This window comes from Micromys minutus, assembly GCF_963924665.1.
Source record: "Micromys minutus genome assembly, chromosome: 5".
In the NCBI taxonomy this organism is placed as follows: Eukaryota; Metazoa; Chordata; class Mammalia; order Rodentia; family Muridae; genus Micromys; species Micromys minutus.
Genome location: NC_137974.1, coordinates 76,856,269 through 76,874,476, shown reverse-complemented (window position 1 = coordinate 76,874,476; position 18,208 = coordinate 76,856,269). Strand labels below are relative to the sequence as shown.

Here is an 18,208-nt window from a genome sequence, read left to right as displayed (position 1 = left end):
TCCCTGAGTGACGTCACTTGCCAGAGCCCTGGTGCTGCCAAGTGTTGCATCAAATAAAGAAGTGGTATCATCAATCCTCTTGTCACTGATGTACCAAATGCTGGCGGGGCTTCTTTGAGTGCAAATCTAGCTTTTGACCTGTCCGTGGGCTACCACACCGACTTCTCATCATTTCCCTACGGATTCGATGGCACATGACTGCTCTGCCTCACTTCTTCCTCGTGAAATCTCTGGCTGTTCCTCACATTATCTTGGTGTGTTCCGACCATTCATGTGCTTACGTACTCATGATAGACCTTTAGATTTGAAAACTATCACCGTATCAGTTATTGTAAAAAAAAATACTCTGACCAAAGCAGCATAAGGTAGAAACATGTTTGGGATTTTTTTGGGTTTTTTTTTTTTTTGTTTGTTTGTTAGTTTTTGTTTGATTGATTACAGTTCTAGATAGAATTCAACATAGCCACATCCAGGGAAAGGATGCAGCAGAGTAAGAAGTTGGCTGACCACACACAGGAGTCAGAGAGAGAGAGAGAGAGAGAGAGAGAGAGAGATGGAGGGAGAGAGGGAGGGGGAGAAAGACAGAGAGCGGGAGAAAACAGGAGATGGAGTAAGGCTATAAAATCTCAACGCTCACCCCACCCCACCCCCTCCACCAATGACATACTTCCAGCAAGGCTCCTCATCCTAAAAGCTCCAAAGTCTTCCCAAGCAAGTTCGGTGGTCTCAAGGGTTCAAATCTATGGGCGGGTGAGGGATTTTCCTCTCTCCAGCTGCACCAAAAACTAAGGAGGGCCTGATAGCCACCTGGCATCTTTGATACACAGTTCCCGACACAGTTCTGCTGCTGCTGTTTGTCTCATTACGATGCTTCGGCTGCCAGCCTGAATGTCTGTTTTTCAGCAAGAAATAAAGTTTAAATGCCTAGAACTCAGCAAAACAAGACAAAACAGACAAACAAAAAAAAATCAAATGGAACACACACACACACACACACACACGTACAGGTTGTACAGCTGGAATCTGGTAAAGTTCTTGGTTCAGCTTCCCACCCCCTCAGAGGCCTGTAAATGGGAAGATCTCATGTTGTCCAGATTCTGGTTTTTTTCCTAAATTCTCCTACAAATTCAACACAAACGACATCACAGGATAAACTCAAACTATATATGGAAGGATTTTAAAAGACACAGGAACACTCAAATCATACCTAACAAGAGCAAGCTGGTGAACCACGCTCTCATGGGGCTTTTGTAAAAGGTACCGTTTGGCTACTTTTCTGTTGCAGTGACAAAAATACTATTAACGAAGCCAACCTGAGGCGTTCACTTTGGCCTCTGGTTCCTGAAGGATACAGGCCCACAATGGTTGGGAAGGCATAAAAGCAGAAAGCCAAGGGATCACACCTTAACCACACAGGAATCGGAGGGAGTAAGCAGGAAAGAAACAAGGCTATCCACTCTCAAGGCCCACCTCAGTGACATCCAACCTCCTGCAAGGTTCAGAAAGTTCCTTAATTGGTCCAAACTCCACCACCAAGTGGAGACCAAGTGTTTAAATACCGGAGCCTATGGGGGACACTTTTCATTCAAACCACAATAGCTGCAAAAGGAAGCGATGCAGAGAGGTGACCTCATCCTTTCTGATACGGTTTCGATGAAGCCCAGGCTACACTGAAATAGCCCAGGCTACCCTCAAATTCTCAGTTCTATAGCCTCCACCTCCTGTGTGCTGGGATACAGATGTGTGCTGCCACACCCAGCTGTGCTGGGACCTCCCTGAGGACATGATTCTGTCATCATCTCTAGTGTCTATAGCATGGCCCGAGCCAGGATCAGTACCACCACAGATGTGTCAGCAAGCAAGGGCCAGGCATGCCGCTGAAGTTTGCAGAAAAATATACAAGAAGTATGAGTTCTGTCCTCAAAAAGTCACTCAGATGCTAGCGAGGATGCGGAGAAAGAGGAACACTCCTCCACTGCTGGTGGGGTTGTAAACTAATATAACCACTCTGGAAATCAGTCTGGAGGTTCCTCAGAAAAATGGACATAGTACTACCTGAAGACCCAGTTATTCCACTTCTGGGCATTTACCCCAGAGATGCTCCAACATACAACAAAGATACATTCACCACAAAGTTCATAGCAGCCCTATTTATAATAGCCAGAAGCTGGAGAGAGTAGTCCTTCAGTAGAGGATGGATCCAAAAATTGTGGTATATCTACACAATGGAGTACTACTCAGCTATCAGAAACAATGCCTTTATGAAATTCTTAAGAAAATAGATGCATCTAGAGAATATCATCCTGAGTGAGATAACCCAGTCACAAAAGAACAGACATAATATGCAGTCACTGATAATGGGATACCAACCCGAGAAAGGTCTGAACACCCCAGAAACAACTCAGACTGTGTGAAGCTCAACAACAACAACAACAACAAAAAGAATATATTTTAATTAAAATAGAACTGTATCACATCGCCCTTTCCTCCCTACAGCCCTTCCTAGTCTCTCTCCTATCCCCTCAAATTAATAGCCTCTTTTCCTATATTATTGTTACATATATATATGTATATGTATATGTATATGTATATGTATATGTATATGTATATGTATATGTACCCACAAATACTTAATTACAACCTTAAAAAATGTATCCGAAATAAATTAAAAAATGTATTTTAGGATTAAAAAAAAAAGTCACACAACACAAGTCAGGCCAAAGCCCAGAAAGTGAGCCACCCAACCTGCCCAGCCCTGACTGAGCATCGAGTTCATTGAATGACACGTCCAGGATAGGGATGAGAAAGCCAAGGTTAAGTGACAGCAGAGAGGTTTAGGGGTAGGGATGTGGGGTGATGAGGGGAGGGAGGCAAAGCGGGCAGTGGTAATTCCACTCTCTAATCTCGAGTCCTGTCTCAGATGTCTCTCAGGGAGTCTCCACAGGAAAACGAAACATTTCAGGGGAAAATGTCTATACATTAGATTTGTAGGGACAAGAAGGTCCCCCAAGTTCTTACCTGTTCTCATTGCTAATGCTTGCTCCCCACTTGCAAATCCAGGCCCCCGTACTCTTCTTTCTGCTCTTTCTGGGAGTTTTCCAAACCACTTGGCAATAATGTAGTTTCATGAGGTAGGTAGGGTTTTTGTTTTTTGGGTTTTTTTTGTTTGTTTGTTTGTTTTGGTTTTTGTTTTTGAGGCACAGTCTTATGTAACACAGGTTTGTCTCTAATCCAACCACTCTTAGTTTTTACAAGGCTGGAGTATGGTGTCGGGTTTTCTTCATGCATGTTATGTGAACATTTTACCCTGTGAGCAATATCCCAATTGCAGTAATGATTAATCTAAGGATTAGTTAGGAATACCGTCCCAGCTATCTTTTTTTCTTTTTTAAAAAGATTTATTTATTTATTATATATAAGTACACTGTAGCTGTCTTCAGACACACCAGAAGAGGGCATCAGACTCCATTACAGATGGTTGTGAGCCACCGTGTGGTTGTTGGGATTTGAACTCAGAGCTTCTGAAAGAGCAGTCAGTGCTCCTAACCACTGAGCCATCTCTCGGGCCCCCTAGATATCTTTCTTAAGAGATAAATTCAAATTCTCAAGCACAGACTTTGTTTTGGAGCTGTATGACTGAACAGGACACAGCATGAAACAAATACCAGCTTCATGGGAGTGTCCATCTCAGGAAGACACCTCTACTCTCAGACATGGAGCTTACTAGAAAAGGTTCATGGTGGCTTGAAACTGTGATGTTCCCTACATTGCTTATGCTGTAGACATTCAGTCAGTGGCTTGTGGAAATATTCTGAGCAGTATGGAGTCTTTTAGGGAGTGGAAAATTGCCAGAAGAAGTAGTTCCCTAGGGGTTGTAGAGCTATGAGGGTTATATTGGCTACTGCTTGCAGCCTGCTCCTTTGCCAGCAGTGGTGTGAGGACGCTCTCATATACACTTCACTGCCTTGGACTCCAACCAGAACAGCTGTCTGACACTCTAACCCAAACAAACCTTTAGTTTGCTTCCATCCATTATGCTGTGACAGATGCTGTGACAGAGGCACAGGAAGTAGCTAATACAGCATCAGGTATTTTATTTTAGTCTTAAAATCATTAATAATTCATTGATTTTGTTTTTCTCTGCTCTTGATACTATCGAAATCCACTGACCAAATGGATGCCATACTGAAGGAACAGGTCAGGTCAATGTTAATTATAGCGGGTGGGGGAGGTGGGGGGAGGCCGATGGGAACTCATCTGCTTAGTTTGAGAGAGCACCGATAATCAGGTCTTGCCCAAGGTAAACCATGATGCGCCCCACCCTCCCTCCATATAAAAACTGAATGGGGAGGAATCGTGAACTTCTGCCTGAGAGACCCTAGGCACCCAGAAGGATGAAAGACATTTTCTCCAATGCTATCCTATAGTCACTAGTAATGCACCCACATCCTTCTACCAATAATCCTGTAAGCAATCCCAATGAAAGACACACACACACACACACACACACACACACACACACACACAATTTTTGCCTGTCTTCTCCATCCTGACATTGTACTTCTCCTCCTCACCTGACATAGAAACACAGACTTGTGACTTGAAGTTCTGTTTTGCTGTAACTGCTAAAAATTCATAACCCTGGAGAATGTGTGAGCTGCCAAAACACTATTGCAAAGTGTTCCACACCCAACACACACATCACAACACATCACATCAATCCAGGCCTAAAACAGCTCAGACACGACAAGTCACTGCCTTCCTCTAATCCTGTTTAGGGCTCGGAACACCCTAATCTCTCCTTCCTTCACCCACCGAGTAGGTGGGCATTTCTCCCTCCTAGCAGTCTTTCTCCAGCTAGATCACATCACCTGAGATGAAATTCTATAGAGTGGTTAAAGGGCTTGTTTTTCTCAGTTCTCCGCAAGGATGGCACACACTGTGGGCGGGAGGAAAATGAATTCATCAAGTTCTGTGGCTGTCTCCGTGATGAGGTTACTTCTGCCTAGATCTGGATGAGAGACACTGGCAGTATCAGATTTCACACCAATCCACCGCACACATACAAGGACCTCCAAAGTTTAGACCCATCCCTAGTCAGGCAGGGTTCTATCACCACAGTAGGAAACGGGGTAGAGAATGGGAGTGGACCAGGAAGGATGTGGATGTGACTGGACCTTCCCTCCCGGTACCTCTGGATGCTGTCCAAGGATGCTGTCTTGTCTGCTTAGAAGATATTTAATAAATTGATTAATGTGTGGATCGGAATGTATGTATCATGAAGAGAATTATATAATAGATCAGGTTACAAATAAAGCTACAGATAGGATTGGAAAATAGTCAGTTTTGAAGCTTATTTAAATTTGATAGAATTTATGGTAATTTAATGTCAGCCAGTAATTATATATTCTGCATTAGAGTAAAAAAATAATAGCAGAGGTAGAAGGCTTAGAATAAATGAAAACTTAATTGGTGTTGTAGCATATAAGGGAAAATTAATATATTTAGTTAGATTAGTTGTAGAGATAAAGATCGGCATTATAAGTAGAACAAAGATTGTAAGAATTGAGGATGTAACTGTATTTATTACTTTTATTTGGAGTTGCACCACGGTTTTTGGTTCCTCAGACCAATGGATTACTTCTATCCTAATAAAAGCAAGAAAGCCATATGTTTAAACATGGAGACATGGATTAGCACTTCTTGCATGCTTCCTGTGTAAATAAGGGGGGTCATTTCCTGTTCTTAGATCCACAGTCTAATTGTTTGTCAACCATATTTACATAGTATTAAGCCTGTAGTAAGTTTCGGATTAATAGTTAATCAAATATAAGTGGAATAATATGAAGGGCTATGTCTGTTAAGTTCTCATGTATGTGGAGACTGTAAATTATTTATATGATTAGTTAATTTGCCTCGTTGGATTGTAGCAGATACCCCAGGGGTCCAGTGCCATGTGGGGGATCTGCTGCTGAGTCTCAAACAACCCCCGAATAATGTTGTTTACACTGCCCGAGTACCCTGGGCTGGACTTGGAAGTCTTTGGATTGCAGGCTGCCTAACACACCCTGCCATTTCTGCTATCTGAACCTGTCTTGTTGGTACACATATCCTGGGACAGAAAGAAAAGGGAAGGGGACTCAGGGCATTCCAGTCATGGGGTCATCAAAAGAGAGCCTGGGCTGGGTTTGCAGTTCTAGAGAAAATAAGCCTTCCTACTCCAAAAAACAAGGTATACTTTGGGGTAAAGACAAGAGAAAGGGCTGTTTGCCAGATTGGTCAACGTCTCTGAGGGTCTTATCTCCTCGGTACTCAAGAAGGTTCTGTTTAAGTTCAAAAAGAGGAGAAGCAGTTTCTGAGGGAGTCACCAAGGGAGAAGAGCCATCGTAGTAGAAACTGAACCACGCATCTGAAGACAACAGTCGGGGTATCAGACTTTTCTGAATGTCATGTGTCTGTTTTGAGAGAGGGAGAGACGACAGACGGGAGTTCTGGAATACTGAAAACAAAGGTCTGGAAGTATTTCCTTTTCTAAATCTACTAACTATGGAGTGAGGTTGGTATGCCTCACGGCTCCATCGCTCTGCTGGAGCAACTTTTATTTTACCCCTCTTCAAAATAGCCCTTGCTCCATCCTGCGGGTGAGTGGGGCGGGCGCGGGGGGGGGGGGGGGGGACGGACAGGAAGAGGGTGGGAGTTACTGCTGTCCCACATGGTCCCCTTGTTCCTGTGTGTCTGTCTTCGATGCACACTCTAGTCTCATCCCTACGCCCGGGTGTTCCTGCATGGTCCCCTCGCTCCTGTCTGTCTTTCTTTGATACACACTTCAGTCTCATACCTACGCCTGGGTGGGGCCAGCAGCATTCTCAGGCTGAGAATTGCAGAGCACTCCCTGCCTGATTTCCCAACAGCAACAGTCTTCCACCATAGCACTCACTGCTGAGCGCACTCCAACACCGGAATATAAAGAAACCAACCCAACAAAGATTGATAATCACCACCCATGAAGTCGCTCCTGACTTTCTCACTCCAAACTCTTCCTCCCTGGCGGTACCCAGAATTCTGTCCTTCACATACATCGGGAGCACTAGGGGCACACAGTATAGGGAAACACCAGAGAATCTCATCTGGAGACACTTCTATCTTGTTGCAGAGCGCCCAGCCTCCATCTGAGTCTCAGACTCACACAATCCCCAGCCGGGGGTGGGGGGAGTCGGGGACTGACTACACAGAAAGGGGACAAGAGGCTGCAGACAGTCAAGAAGGGGTCTAGACGAACCAACTTCCAGTCTCACTTTAAGCACCCCTTTGGGTAGCTGCAGCAGGGATGTGGCTAACAAGTAGCCCCCTGCTAATTAGCTGCTCGGAGAAAGGACAGGTCAGGCAGCTCTAAGCAAAAGGTGGCAGAAGGGCAAGCCGTGGAGGAGAGGGGGTTAGGAGATAGGAGGGGAAGCTGCGAAGGGCGAGGGGAGGCTGCGGCGAGGCCAAGGGGTGCGGGAGAGCAGGTGGCGCCCTTACCCGCGGAGGCCGAGCGCAGGCTCTCCAGGCTCCTGGAGCGCGACGGGGCGCCGCGCATGCCCGCAGCGCGGCCGCCGCACACCACGCCGCTGCTGTCCGAGTCGGAACCGGGGGACACTCCGGTGCTGCTGCTGCTGCTGCTTGTGCCCAGATCGCCGCTGGTAGGGCCACTGGACTCGCTGGGGCAGCGCGGCGCCCCGGGGCAAGCGGCTCCGAGCTCCAGCCACAGGCCGGCGGGGTCGCGGACAGCATCCCCGCCGCACGGTCGTGGCTCCGGGTCCCCCGACATCGCGGGGCTCCTCCGAGCGGGATCCCCGCGGGGTCCCTAGTGCGGGCGCGGGACCCAGTCTGGACGCTGCCGGGAGGCCACCCGGCAGGGCGCAGAGCGCGTGGGCCCGGCTGCGGGTCGCCGGCCGGGCGGCGCGCTCTCGCCCGCGCGCACGCAGACCTGGGGCGCGGACGCGGGCCCCGGGCCGCCCTGGGTCCTCACCGCTGCGGCTGGCACCGGCGCGCGGGCATCAGGGAGGAGAATGTGCCCTACTGCGGAGGGGGCGAGCGAGCACGAGAGAGGCTCGCTCCTCAAGGGCTAAGACAGTCCTCCCCACTCCCCGGAGTACAATCAAAGCCCGCCCCCCCGCAAAGGACACCTGGGACCCTCCGAAGCCACCCACGCTGGCCTAGGGACGCGCTCGCCTGGGCGCGCCCCCGTGCACAGGTGAACGGTGACCGTGGCCCTCTTGACTGCAGTGGTGGAGAACTAACGGGGCCCTTTAAAATAGTGTCACAGTTCATGCCAAATAGTTTGACCACACGGGAGCCAAAGTTCAGTGACAAACAAGAACCGGGGACGATGGCAGGTGAGAAAAAGTCAAGAGTTATTTTTCCTTTCTGAGAAGGATGTCAGTTGCGTTTTCCCAGACACTCCAGGGCCTTGTGTGGGTTCTTGGAATATACCTGGAGGGTGGGGATAACGAAGTACCGAATCAGAGGCAAGATGATAGGGACAGTTGGCCTGGAGGTTGAGAGGTGTGAGGTGAAGTCCTAATAGAAGCTGACCCTCTCTCTCCCTTTTCTCTCCTCTCACACCCTCCTAGCAACAATGCTCTGTTCTTGTAGTTCCGCTCCAGAGTGCTACTGGCATTTCCGATGAGAGCGACCCTGGGCAAGGCAGGAGAGCACGCTCTTGTCCTTGCATCCTGGGAGCCACCCTCCTGCCTAATTGGCACGTGCTCTTTGCTCCACACTACACTGCCAAGAACCCGTGTCTTCGTGGATCCCAGCCCCTATGCCCTAGACACTCAGGTGACAGCCTCCAGGGCTGTATGTTAATTGCCTACTCTGAACAATTACTGGTGTCGGATTTCACTAGATGGACTTTGGAGGGTGTCTTAGTCACTCCCTTAGTCTATTTTACTCATTTTAGGGCTGTAGGGAGAGTTCGTGCACTTCCTGGTCCCTGCATAGCCAGCTCCCATACTTCAGACCCCGTCTTTGTAATTTCCTGACCTGGAGAAGAGCAGCTGTCTCTTTTGCCTGCTCCCCTGATGCAGTCTGTCAGCATGGAGGGGCAGGGCTGCTGTCTGTAGTTCTCCTAGGTTGTCCTCTGAGGAAATAAACAAGAAGGGTTCTCTGCTGCCAGTGTGAGCCATGTTCCCCTCCCCCACCCCCACCCCCGTGCTGCCTTCACGGCTGCACATGCACACAGGACTACCAGCTGTGTGTGTGTGTGTGTGTGTGTGTGTGTGAGAGAGAGAGAGAGAGAGAGAGAGAGAGAGAGAGAGAGAGAGAGAGAGAGAGAGAGAGAGACCTGCTTCCCACAGAGCAGCCAGAGGGCGCTTGAGAATATAGATCACATCAGGCTGTTCTGCATTGCTTTTTCCCATGGCTTCTTTCTACACCCCAGATGACCCCTAAAACCTACATGTTCTGGCTAGACTGGTTTCTGTACTACCTCCATCCCATCCATTCCGGTTCTGATGCTGTTCCAGCCCCAGTGGCTAACCTGCTGGTTGTCCTGCCTCTGGGTTTCTGCGTAGACTGGCTCTGGCTTGCTCTGTTCTCTGCAGTCTATGGTACTGGTCCCTCACCCATCATATGTGGTACATACTCTTCCTCAGGTAGGTGCTCTTTATTTCCTCCCAGAATTTGCTTCCACTGGTTGACCATTCCCTGTCTATTCCTTTCCTGACACCTTACCAGTAGTAGTCCTACAGTGTGCACAGCGCTGGCCACGGGCTATATGTCCCATGAGGAGCTGTGGGGGGATATATGGCATCAGGAGCTGGACAAATTCCCAGCAATGTAGGAGAAGGAGATCTCTGCCCTTTCAGGCCAAGACTTCGAGGAGACAAAAGTATACTGGGGGCTTCTTGTGCCAGGGCCGCATGTCCAGTGGCAGTAACTTGAGCAGTGTAGCCTGTGCACGCCACTGGACATCACACACCTACAGGGAGTCCAGTTTTATCTCAGATCTCCCTCAGACTTTAGTGAACATCACTCGGGTGGCCAATCTCAGCTGTATCTTGGTGAAGGATGGAGGTCCCTGGAGGCCAAAGCTCCAGCAAGGGAAAGAACCTGTTTCTTTCCTAAGAGCACAGTATTAATGGCCGTCTGTGTGCAAGGCTTCCTATTCCAAGGTAAAAGGGCTTGTAAGGTTTGTTCCACTGTGGGGAGATCCCACAAACTCCACCATGATGGTTTGATTAATGTCCTCATCTGGTGGTACTATCTGGAAGGTTATGGACCTTTAGAAGGCAGGGCTTTGCCAGAGAACATAGGTCACTGTGGTGTACCTTTGAAAGTCTGGGAAGTTTTTTCCCCTTCTTTCTCTCTAATTCATGTACCCTGCTGTCAACCTCTGCATGCTTCTGCCACTCAGAATCAGAGCAGCCCTGAGTTGAAATCGCTGAAACTTTTAAGTTAAAAATAAACCATTTTCCCCTTTGGTTGCTATGTCAGTTAATTCCCAAGAGTCCGAAGAGCTCTTAAGTCTGTCAAGCACACGGGTTTCATTTCTGATAGTGTTAAGATGGATGGGAGATTCCCTTGCCATTACACAGTAGGTCTATAAATTTTTCAATGAGGCACATGGGTAGCGTGTATATATTAATGCATGTGAATGCGTTCATGTGTGTGTATATCTGTCTGAAGTAACAGTGACATCATGTATCAGAAAGGTCAGAACAGAAAGGTCAGTGTGATTTGATGAGGCAAAAGGTCACAATGAACCAGTGACTTCACGTGGAAACAGAAGGGGTCAGAACCTGCCTGAGCCTACAGATCTCCCTCACAGCTTCTGTGTGTCAGCTTCTGTGACATTGCTGGACAGAAAGAAGCTCAACAGAGACCAATCTGGATTTCAATCTACGTTGTCTCTTCCTGGCCTTACTTAGCTTTCTGAAGTGCAAGCAGAGCAGTTTTCTAACGATTTCTGCAGGATGGCTGTAGGGCTGGATGGGGTGATGTGTGATATGATTGTCTGCTTAGCAGGGTTTAAAATCAGCATGAAAAGCAAGATTCTGGGCATGCCCGTGAAAGGTTTTGTAGACGAGGCTAATAGACTGGGAAGACCCTGTCTAAAAGCGAATGACAGCATTCCATGATCGAGGGTTCCAGTCTACCTAAACAGGAGAAAGCAACCTGAGCAACAGTCATCATGGCTCTCAGTTTCCGGCTCATCTTTCTGCCGCCATGCCTTCCCCACCATGATGGACAGCACTCTTGACAGTGACCTAAAACAATCACTTCCTTGAGTCATTCATTGCCAAATATCTTGCCACAGTTAAAACAGTAACTGACCTTAAATGTGCAACAGCTGAAACAGTGTCTGACATTCTATAAGCATATATCAAGCATGCTTCACCAAGTGTCTACAATGTTACCCAGTAAGCACAATAATTACCTGTATGTTACAATTAAACTTAAATGTGACAGGGAGCAATGGAATCTGCCCAGGGCTTCCCATCCTCACTGGGACTGTGTAACTATCGTTTCCATTATTTTCCCCTTTGAGGATTCTCAGATGTTGGAATATCCTCGACACCATAGGTGGTGTTACCGCGGACCTACTGTGTGCAGCAGAAGGCACAGCTGCTGGAGCTATGACAAGTATCTTAGGCAAAATGTGACATAAGCATTGTCATCCAATTTATCTCCTCTGAGAAGCTCATTCACAGGTGGTAAAAAGAGATGAGACCAGAGCCAACAGCGGGACAGCCAGCAAGAGTAACCGCCATGACACTGGGGTAGAAGTCATTATAAACACATTGGTAGCCTCTGGGGTGGTGGCCCGGAAATGAAAATAGAGAAAATGAATTCAAGAATATCAGTTGATGGTGAGGAAGGTGGAGCCTGTGGTATCTGAACCCAAACTGCTCCAGCATTGCCTTTCACAACTCAGTGAGGCTCAGCCCACAGCAAGGACCCCTCTCCGCCTAGCATCAAAAGCCAGAGATCCTCTAGGAGCAAGATGGCAGCATTTCTTAGGCTCTAACACTACCCACAGTTGAGTCCTGAGAGGGCAGGTAAGCACTAGGATTTCTGCTTTGGCCCATGGAGAACATTTGGCAGGGCTAGTGAGTTCCATGCCAGGAAAGGCAAGTTCCAAGGACTCCAGGTACTGCTGTTCCCCCATCCCCACGCTGGGAGGCTACCACTATTTCTACTCACACATCCACATGCCTGGCTCCAAGACTTTTCTGTCTTAGGGGAAAAGCCGGACGCATAACAGGGTTGTTTCTTCCCAAAGGAACCGATCACATTTGTAATAGAGCACGGAGAAGTTTAAGCCTAAAGGTGCCTTCAAAAACAGCAGAGGTTTTGTGAAGGGAGCTGGGAGTCCAAGGATGTAATAAGTCGGCCTAAACTAACCCGGCTAGAGGGAACTGGATAGACAGCTGGGACAATCCGCCTGTAGTCACACATCAAATCCTGACCGGAGAACACATTCTTTCAAACAAACCAGAACCTGATTGGATTGCTTAAATAACATTTAAGTCCCCCAGAAACAATTCTGGGGGTGGAAATAGAGCAGCCAGCTGCCACTTAGCATAGTTTAATAATCAGTGGACTGTGAGAAAAGCAGGAGAAATCTCGGCCACTGTCATCTGGTAACTGGGCACGTGTGAGAGCTGCATCTCCTGGGCCTGGCAGAAGCATCATGCTGTGGGAAGGGAAAGAAAAGTCCCTAAAGTAATCACCTAGTTTATTATGCAAGGAACTGACAATATCCGGTCCAGTTGGACAGCAGTGCTGTGTTTCTACATCACACTGCCTAAAACACCCACTTTGCAACCACAAATAAAGTATTTGAAGGAAAGGGAAGGTATGACCGTCGCAAGGCAAAAACACCAAGACCACTGATGCCACATGTAAGAGCGGCCAGTTACCAGTCGTCAGGGAAAAACAAAACAACAGTAATCGCAACAAGCAAAACAAAACAGTCATGTCCAGAGAGCCAGACGAAACCATTACCCACCAAAGACGATGTTGCGTCACTCAGATGCTCAAACAGAAACACCATTAACAGAACCAAATGCCAGTGCATTCGTATGCGATGGTGTCCGTTTTACAAAACTGACTGCACCGGTTTGTGCCGGCAATGTACAGCTGTGTACAGACACTCACAACTCCATATCTTGATGGATTGATTCCTCTTGTAACATGGGATGATGACCTTTGTCTCTTCTGACTACTTTTGGTTTGATTCCTGCTACGTCAGATATGAGTACAGATACTTCCATTCATTCCGTTGTATTGCCGTTAGCCAAGAAGCCAATGGTGGGGAAGGAAGATCAGATGGCAATTCCTCCTACTATGGGCCAAGGAGATGGTACAGTCGGGAACATGCTAGTGTGCAAGCTGGAGGACCCAAGTTCAATCCCCAGCACATGTAGAAAGCTGGGTGTCATGGCTTGTGAAGACTCAGAACTAAGGAGGCACTGACTGGTAGATCCCTGGGGCTTACTGGCCAGCCACCCTTAAGTGGCAACTTCCAGATTCCAGTGGGGAACCCAGACCCTAAATACAAGGCGGCCAGTAGACAAGAAATGATACTTGAGGTTGACCATTGCACATAAGGGCTCAGGTATCCACATCCACATACATAAGCACATGAACACACACACACACACACACACACACACACACACACACACACACACACTCTAAGATTTTGGAGAGACAACTGTGAGAAACAGTAACCTTTCTCTTCAGATAATCCATCCTCCAAGATGGCCCTGACACATGAACTCTTACCTTCTTACAAATGCAAAGCATTAGAATCTGCAGCTATTTTAGACCATTGTTTGAATTCATTGGCAGATAAATTCATGCAGAATAAAAAAAATTAAACATCTATGTGGGTCCCTATCTTGAGCACACACCAAAATAATAGAGAAATGGCTCAGCAGTTAGGAACAATGGATGCTCATTCAGAGGACCAGGATTGGATTCTCAGCATCCACATGGCATCTCACAACTGTCTTTAACTCCAGCCTCAGGGGATCCAACACCTTTTTCTGGCTCCTAACAGCACCAGGTACACACATTGTGCTCAGACAGACATGCAGACAAATAATCCATACACATAAACATAAACTAATTATTGAAAAATAGTAACCACAATGAGGATGATGGCATGGTGCTGCTTCACAGAGCAGGCTACCCTCTCGGCTGGGTGAGAATCTCGATATACACGCCCCATTTCTCTCTGTGGCGTATGTCACCAAGGAGTGGTCATCTCACCGTTGACGTGGGAGGCTTTCGGGTCCCAGTAGTAGCTCAGGTGAGCTTTCCTTTCTCGACTCAGTTCTTCTTTGCTCCAAATCTTGCTTTTCTGCCTTCCAAACTGCACACCATTTAGCCCCTTTATCTCTTCCGTTCTCGGTTCCTTACCTTGCCTTTCCCCTGGTCTTATCTGTGCAATGGTGCTTGTTTTATATTCCCTGCCCTCATGGGACTTACAATTCATGGCCTGCTCTCTAATGTTTATAATATTTTAACTTATATTTAAATAACTTATATTTAAATATTAAATATAAATATTTAATATTTAGCTCCAGGTCCTCCTGGAGCTTGCGGGTTTTCTTCTCTTCATGGTTTCTCAAATTCATCTGCTCTTTTGATGGACAGGTTTGTTTCTTCACTGGCTTAGGGCTTACCAAGTGGGCTAGGCTGGCTGGCCAGTGAATCCCACTGTCTCTTCTTCCCAGTGTTAGGATTTATCAGGATGTGCAACCACAAGTGGCTGTTTACTTGGGACTTGGGGATCAAACTCAGGTCTTCACGCTTGCATGCTGAGTACTGACTGATCTATCTCAATAGCTGTCTTCAATGGTTTCCCCATAATTCCATAACTTAACTTGGGAATCACAGGAGAAAATAGCTTTGCCTTGAAAGTCGTGATTTCATCAGGCATCAGATACTCTCTTGTAGCTCCGCTTATTGTGAGGTTATGTTCGTAGCCTCCACCTCACAGTGGAGTCTCATTGGCTGACAGAAAGCCTGATGCTTGCTAGAGACTAACAACCAGTACACATACACCGGATTTTGAGCTCAAGACCCAGCCCTGATTCCACACCTGCCTCCACGGCCATCCACCGACAAAGGCTACTTCTAGGTTTGAATGCCCCTCACCCTCAATGGCTTTGACTTATGGCATGGGTCCCCCAGCCACAACCCGGAAAAGGGAAATGTTTTGTTTTCTCAAGTGGTTTGGTTTGTTTGTTTTAAACTTCAGGCTATGCCCTAGTTGAGCTCGCCTTACAAACCTGCCTCCCGAGCAGTCATCTGAATGCTTTCTTTCGATTTATCATACATAACATGTACCTGTTTAGGACTACAAACTCTAAATCTGTCCATCTGTTAAGAGGCTGGCAGCGTCTCTCTGCACCAGCCCCTGCCTCAGATATGGTTAAGGAAAACCTTGGGCCTGGCTCACCGGGAGCCCTCTGCTCTTCTGGCATGATTCGGCCCTTTTGTAGGCGAAGGTATGATGTGATGCTGTTTACTGTAGTTCTAGGAAAAGAACCGAGAAGCTGCTGATGTATAACTCAAGGAAGGGAAGAACCCATGGCTAGATCTGAGACAGCAAAGTAGGTGCTTTCTCTACAAATGTTTACTGCAGACTACTTATCAACCATGTGGCATGGAATCCCCTTCCTCTGTGATCTTTAAGAAGGGACCCTCATTCTGCCCCCTAGGCATGAGCTCTCCCCATAGCCCCTTCCATGTGTACTTTTCCTGATGTTAATAACTCTTCTGGTAAATATCTTACTCAAAGGAACAATTTGTCTCAGTGTTCCACTTGAGGCCAAACCTGAGACCTTTCCCAGGAGCCCTGAAAACTCAGTCATACCATCTGCCCAGTGCTGACCCTGCCTCCTCTTTGGGTACCAGGTGGTCCTTGATAGTTGCAAGAATGAGACCGTTGTCAAACCCTTTGGGTTGCTTCTCCCTGACAAGCAGATGTAGCTATCACTACACTCCCCCTGTCCTTGACAGCACATCCAGGAATATGGCAAGAGAAAGGCACAGAGCTCACCAGTGTTGGGCTTGGGCTCTGGCCAGCCCGAGTGGTCCAGTCCCATTGGGGCACTCTGGGAGAGCAGGTGGCATCTTCTAGGGAGGTGCGGAGACTCTGGAGAGGTGACGCTTGTCTTCCTCCAGCACTGGGATAGGAAGCAAGAAGCAGAAGACAAATGAAGAGAAAAACCACAAGCTATTGGTGCCAATTTCTAACTAATTCAGTTGCCCAGATTCTTTTCCATGAGCAGAGTCTACCACCAAAATGCACAGTGTTCTAAGAGGAACTGTTTATACTGAAACCCGTGGGGGAGGTAACTCCTGGAGTCTGCAGTGTGTGAGGACAGATCTGCATCTCTGGTGGGACAGATTGCCTTCAACTGTGTGGAGTGAGGACTGTAGAGGCAGCTGCAGATGTCACCCCTACAAGCCACTCAAGATAGCCTTGCATTTTCTTTGGGGAAAAAAAACTGATCATTTTACTGATCATATAATCTTTGGGGGACATATTTAATAAAATGCAGTTCACAGGGTGACAGCTCACCTGCAAACCTGGTCTGACATAAGGAACACCCAGTCATGGCTAACAAAAAAGAAAAATGTGGTTTGAACTTAACTGCGTCAGTTACCAGAACAGGACCAGAGTCCCCCAGGATAATGCTTGTGACATTGATGGTCAGCCAGACAGGATCTAGAACCACCTTGGAAACAAATCTCTAGGCATATCTGTGAAGGAATTTCTAGATTGGGGTCACTGAGTTGGAAAGGATCACCCTACATGTAGGCAGTGCCATTCTCTGGTTTGGGGCTCCATTCTGAATCAGAAGGGGAAAGGAGACTAAACATTCTCTCTCTCTCTCTCTCTCTCTCTCTCTCTCTCTCTCTCTCTCTCTCTCTCTCTCTCTCTGCTTCTTTGCTGTGAACATAATATGACCTTAAACTCTCTTTGCCATCCAACCACCTCCTCAAACGCTAAGCTAAAACAAAGTCTTCTCTATTAAGTTGCTTTTATCAGGCATTGGGTTATAGCAGTCCTAGGGAATAAAAAAAAAAAAAAAAAAAAAAAAAAAAAAAAAAAAAAAAAAACAGTGTCAAACACTATCAAGACACGAATGGCTAACACCATGAAAATCAGTGTGGCTGTTCCTCAGGAAGCAAGGAATATTTCTACCCCAAGCTCCAGATACACCAGGCATCTACCCAACGGCTCCACATCCTACCACAGAGACCCTTACTCATCCATGTTCATTGCTGCCCTATTGGAAACAACCAGAAGTTGGAAACAGTGTAGATGTCCATCACTGAATAATAAAACTATAGTTCATTTACATGATGGAATATAAACCCACTGTTTTAAAAAAAACATGAAATTCTTATGCAAATGAATGGAACTTGAAAAATCATTCCAAGTGACGTAGCCCAGACCCCCCTAAAATGAATGTTTGGGCCTTTGTCTTTAATTATGATTTCTGATTATTTTGAGTTTCTATGGTGTGTGTGTATGTGTGTGTGTGAGAGAGAGTGTGTGTGTGTTTCTTATGCTTTTTTTTTTAGTTTGTTCCTTTTGTTTTATCATCATCATCATTATAATAATTATTATTATTTACATGTTATCTTAGAAGACAGAGAAATACCTCGTGGAGTCAGAAGTGTGGGGAGGATCTGAGAGGATGATAAGGAATGAGAAATCGTAATCAGGATATATTTATATTGTAAAATAATTTCATTTTCAATAAGAAGTAAAAAGAACCTGTGTGTGTGTGCGTGTGTGTGTGTACACACGCGCGCGCGCGCGCAGAAGCAATGGCTAAAACCTCCCCAGGTGGGACAGAACCATCGGCACACAGATGTGACATTTATATTATAGGAAACTCCAGTCAGTTCCAAGGGTCACTGTAAACTAACAACTTTGACGATTTATTGATTTATGATTTAATGTTTATGTACATGTGCTTGTGTAAGTTTATATGCATGCAGGTGCCTGAATCATCCAGAAGAGGTCATTGGATGCCCTAGAACTGACTTACAGATGGTCGAGTCCTTACATGGGTGCTAAGAACCAAAGCCGAGTCCTCTGCAAAGCAGACTTGTCTATTTGGATGAACCAGAGGCATCTTCCAGTCAATGAACACAAAGCTGAATTTCAATTCTAATCGCATCCCCACTC

At 46.7% G+C, this 18,208-nt stretch overlaps 1 protein-coding gene across 2 annotated transcripts in view; it reads right to left on the bottom strand.

The window, feature by feature from the left end:
• Nucleotides 1-18,208, bottom strand: part of ARHGEF4 (Rho guanine nucleotide exchange factor 4) — a gene marked incomplete at both ends in the record, with an annotated part of 140,639 nt that overhangs the window by 52,382 nt on the left and 70,049 nt on the right. Inside the window, one exon of one of the 2 annotated variants that reach the window (XM_080917521.1) lies at nt 16,061-16,187. In XM_080917521.1, coding sequence (XP_080773647.1) covers nt 16,061-16,187 — 127 coding nt within the window. Of the gene's footprint in view, nt 1-7,518; nt 7,577-16,060; nt 16,188-18,208 lie in introns of those variants that run through there. The other variant, XM_080917522.1, reaches the window with a different exon arrangement.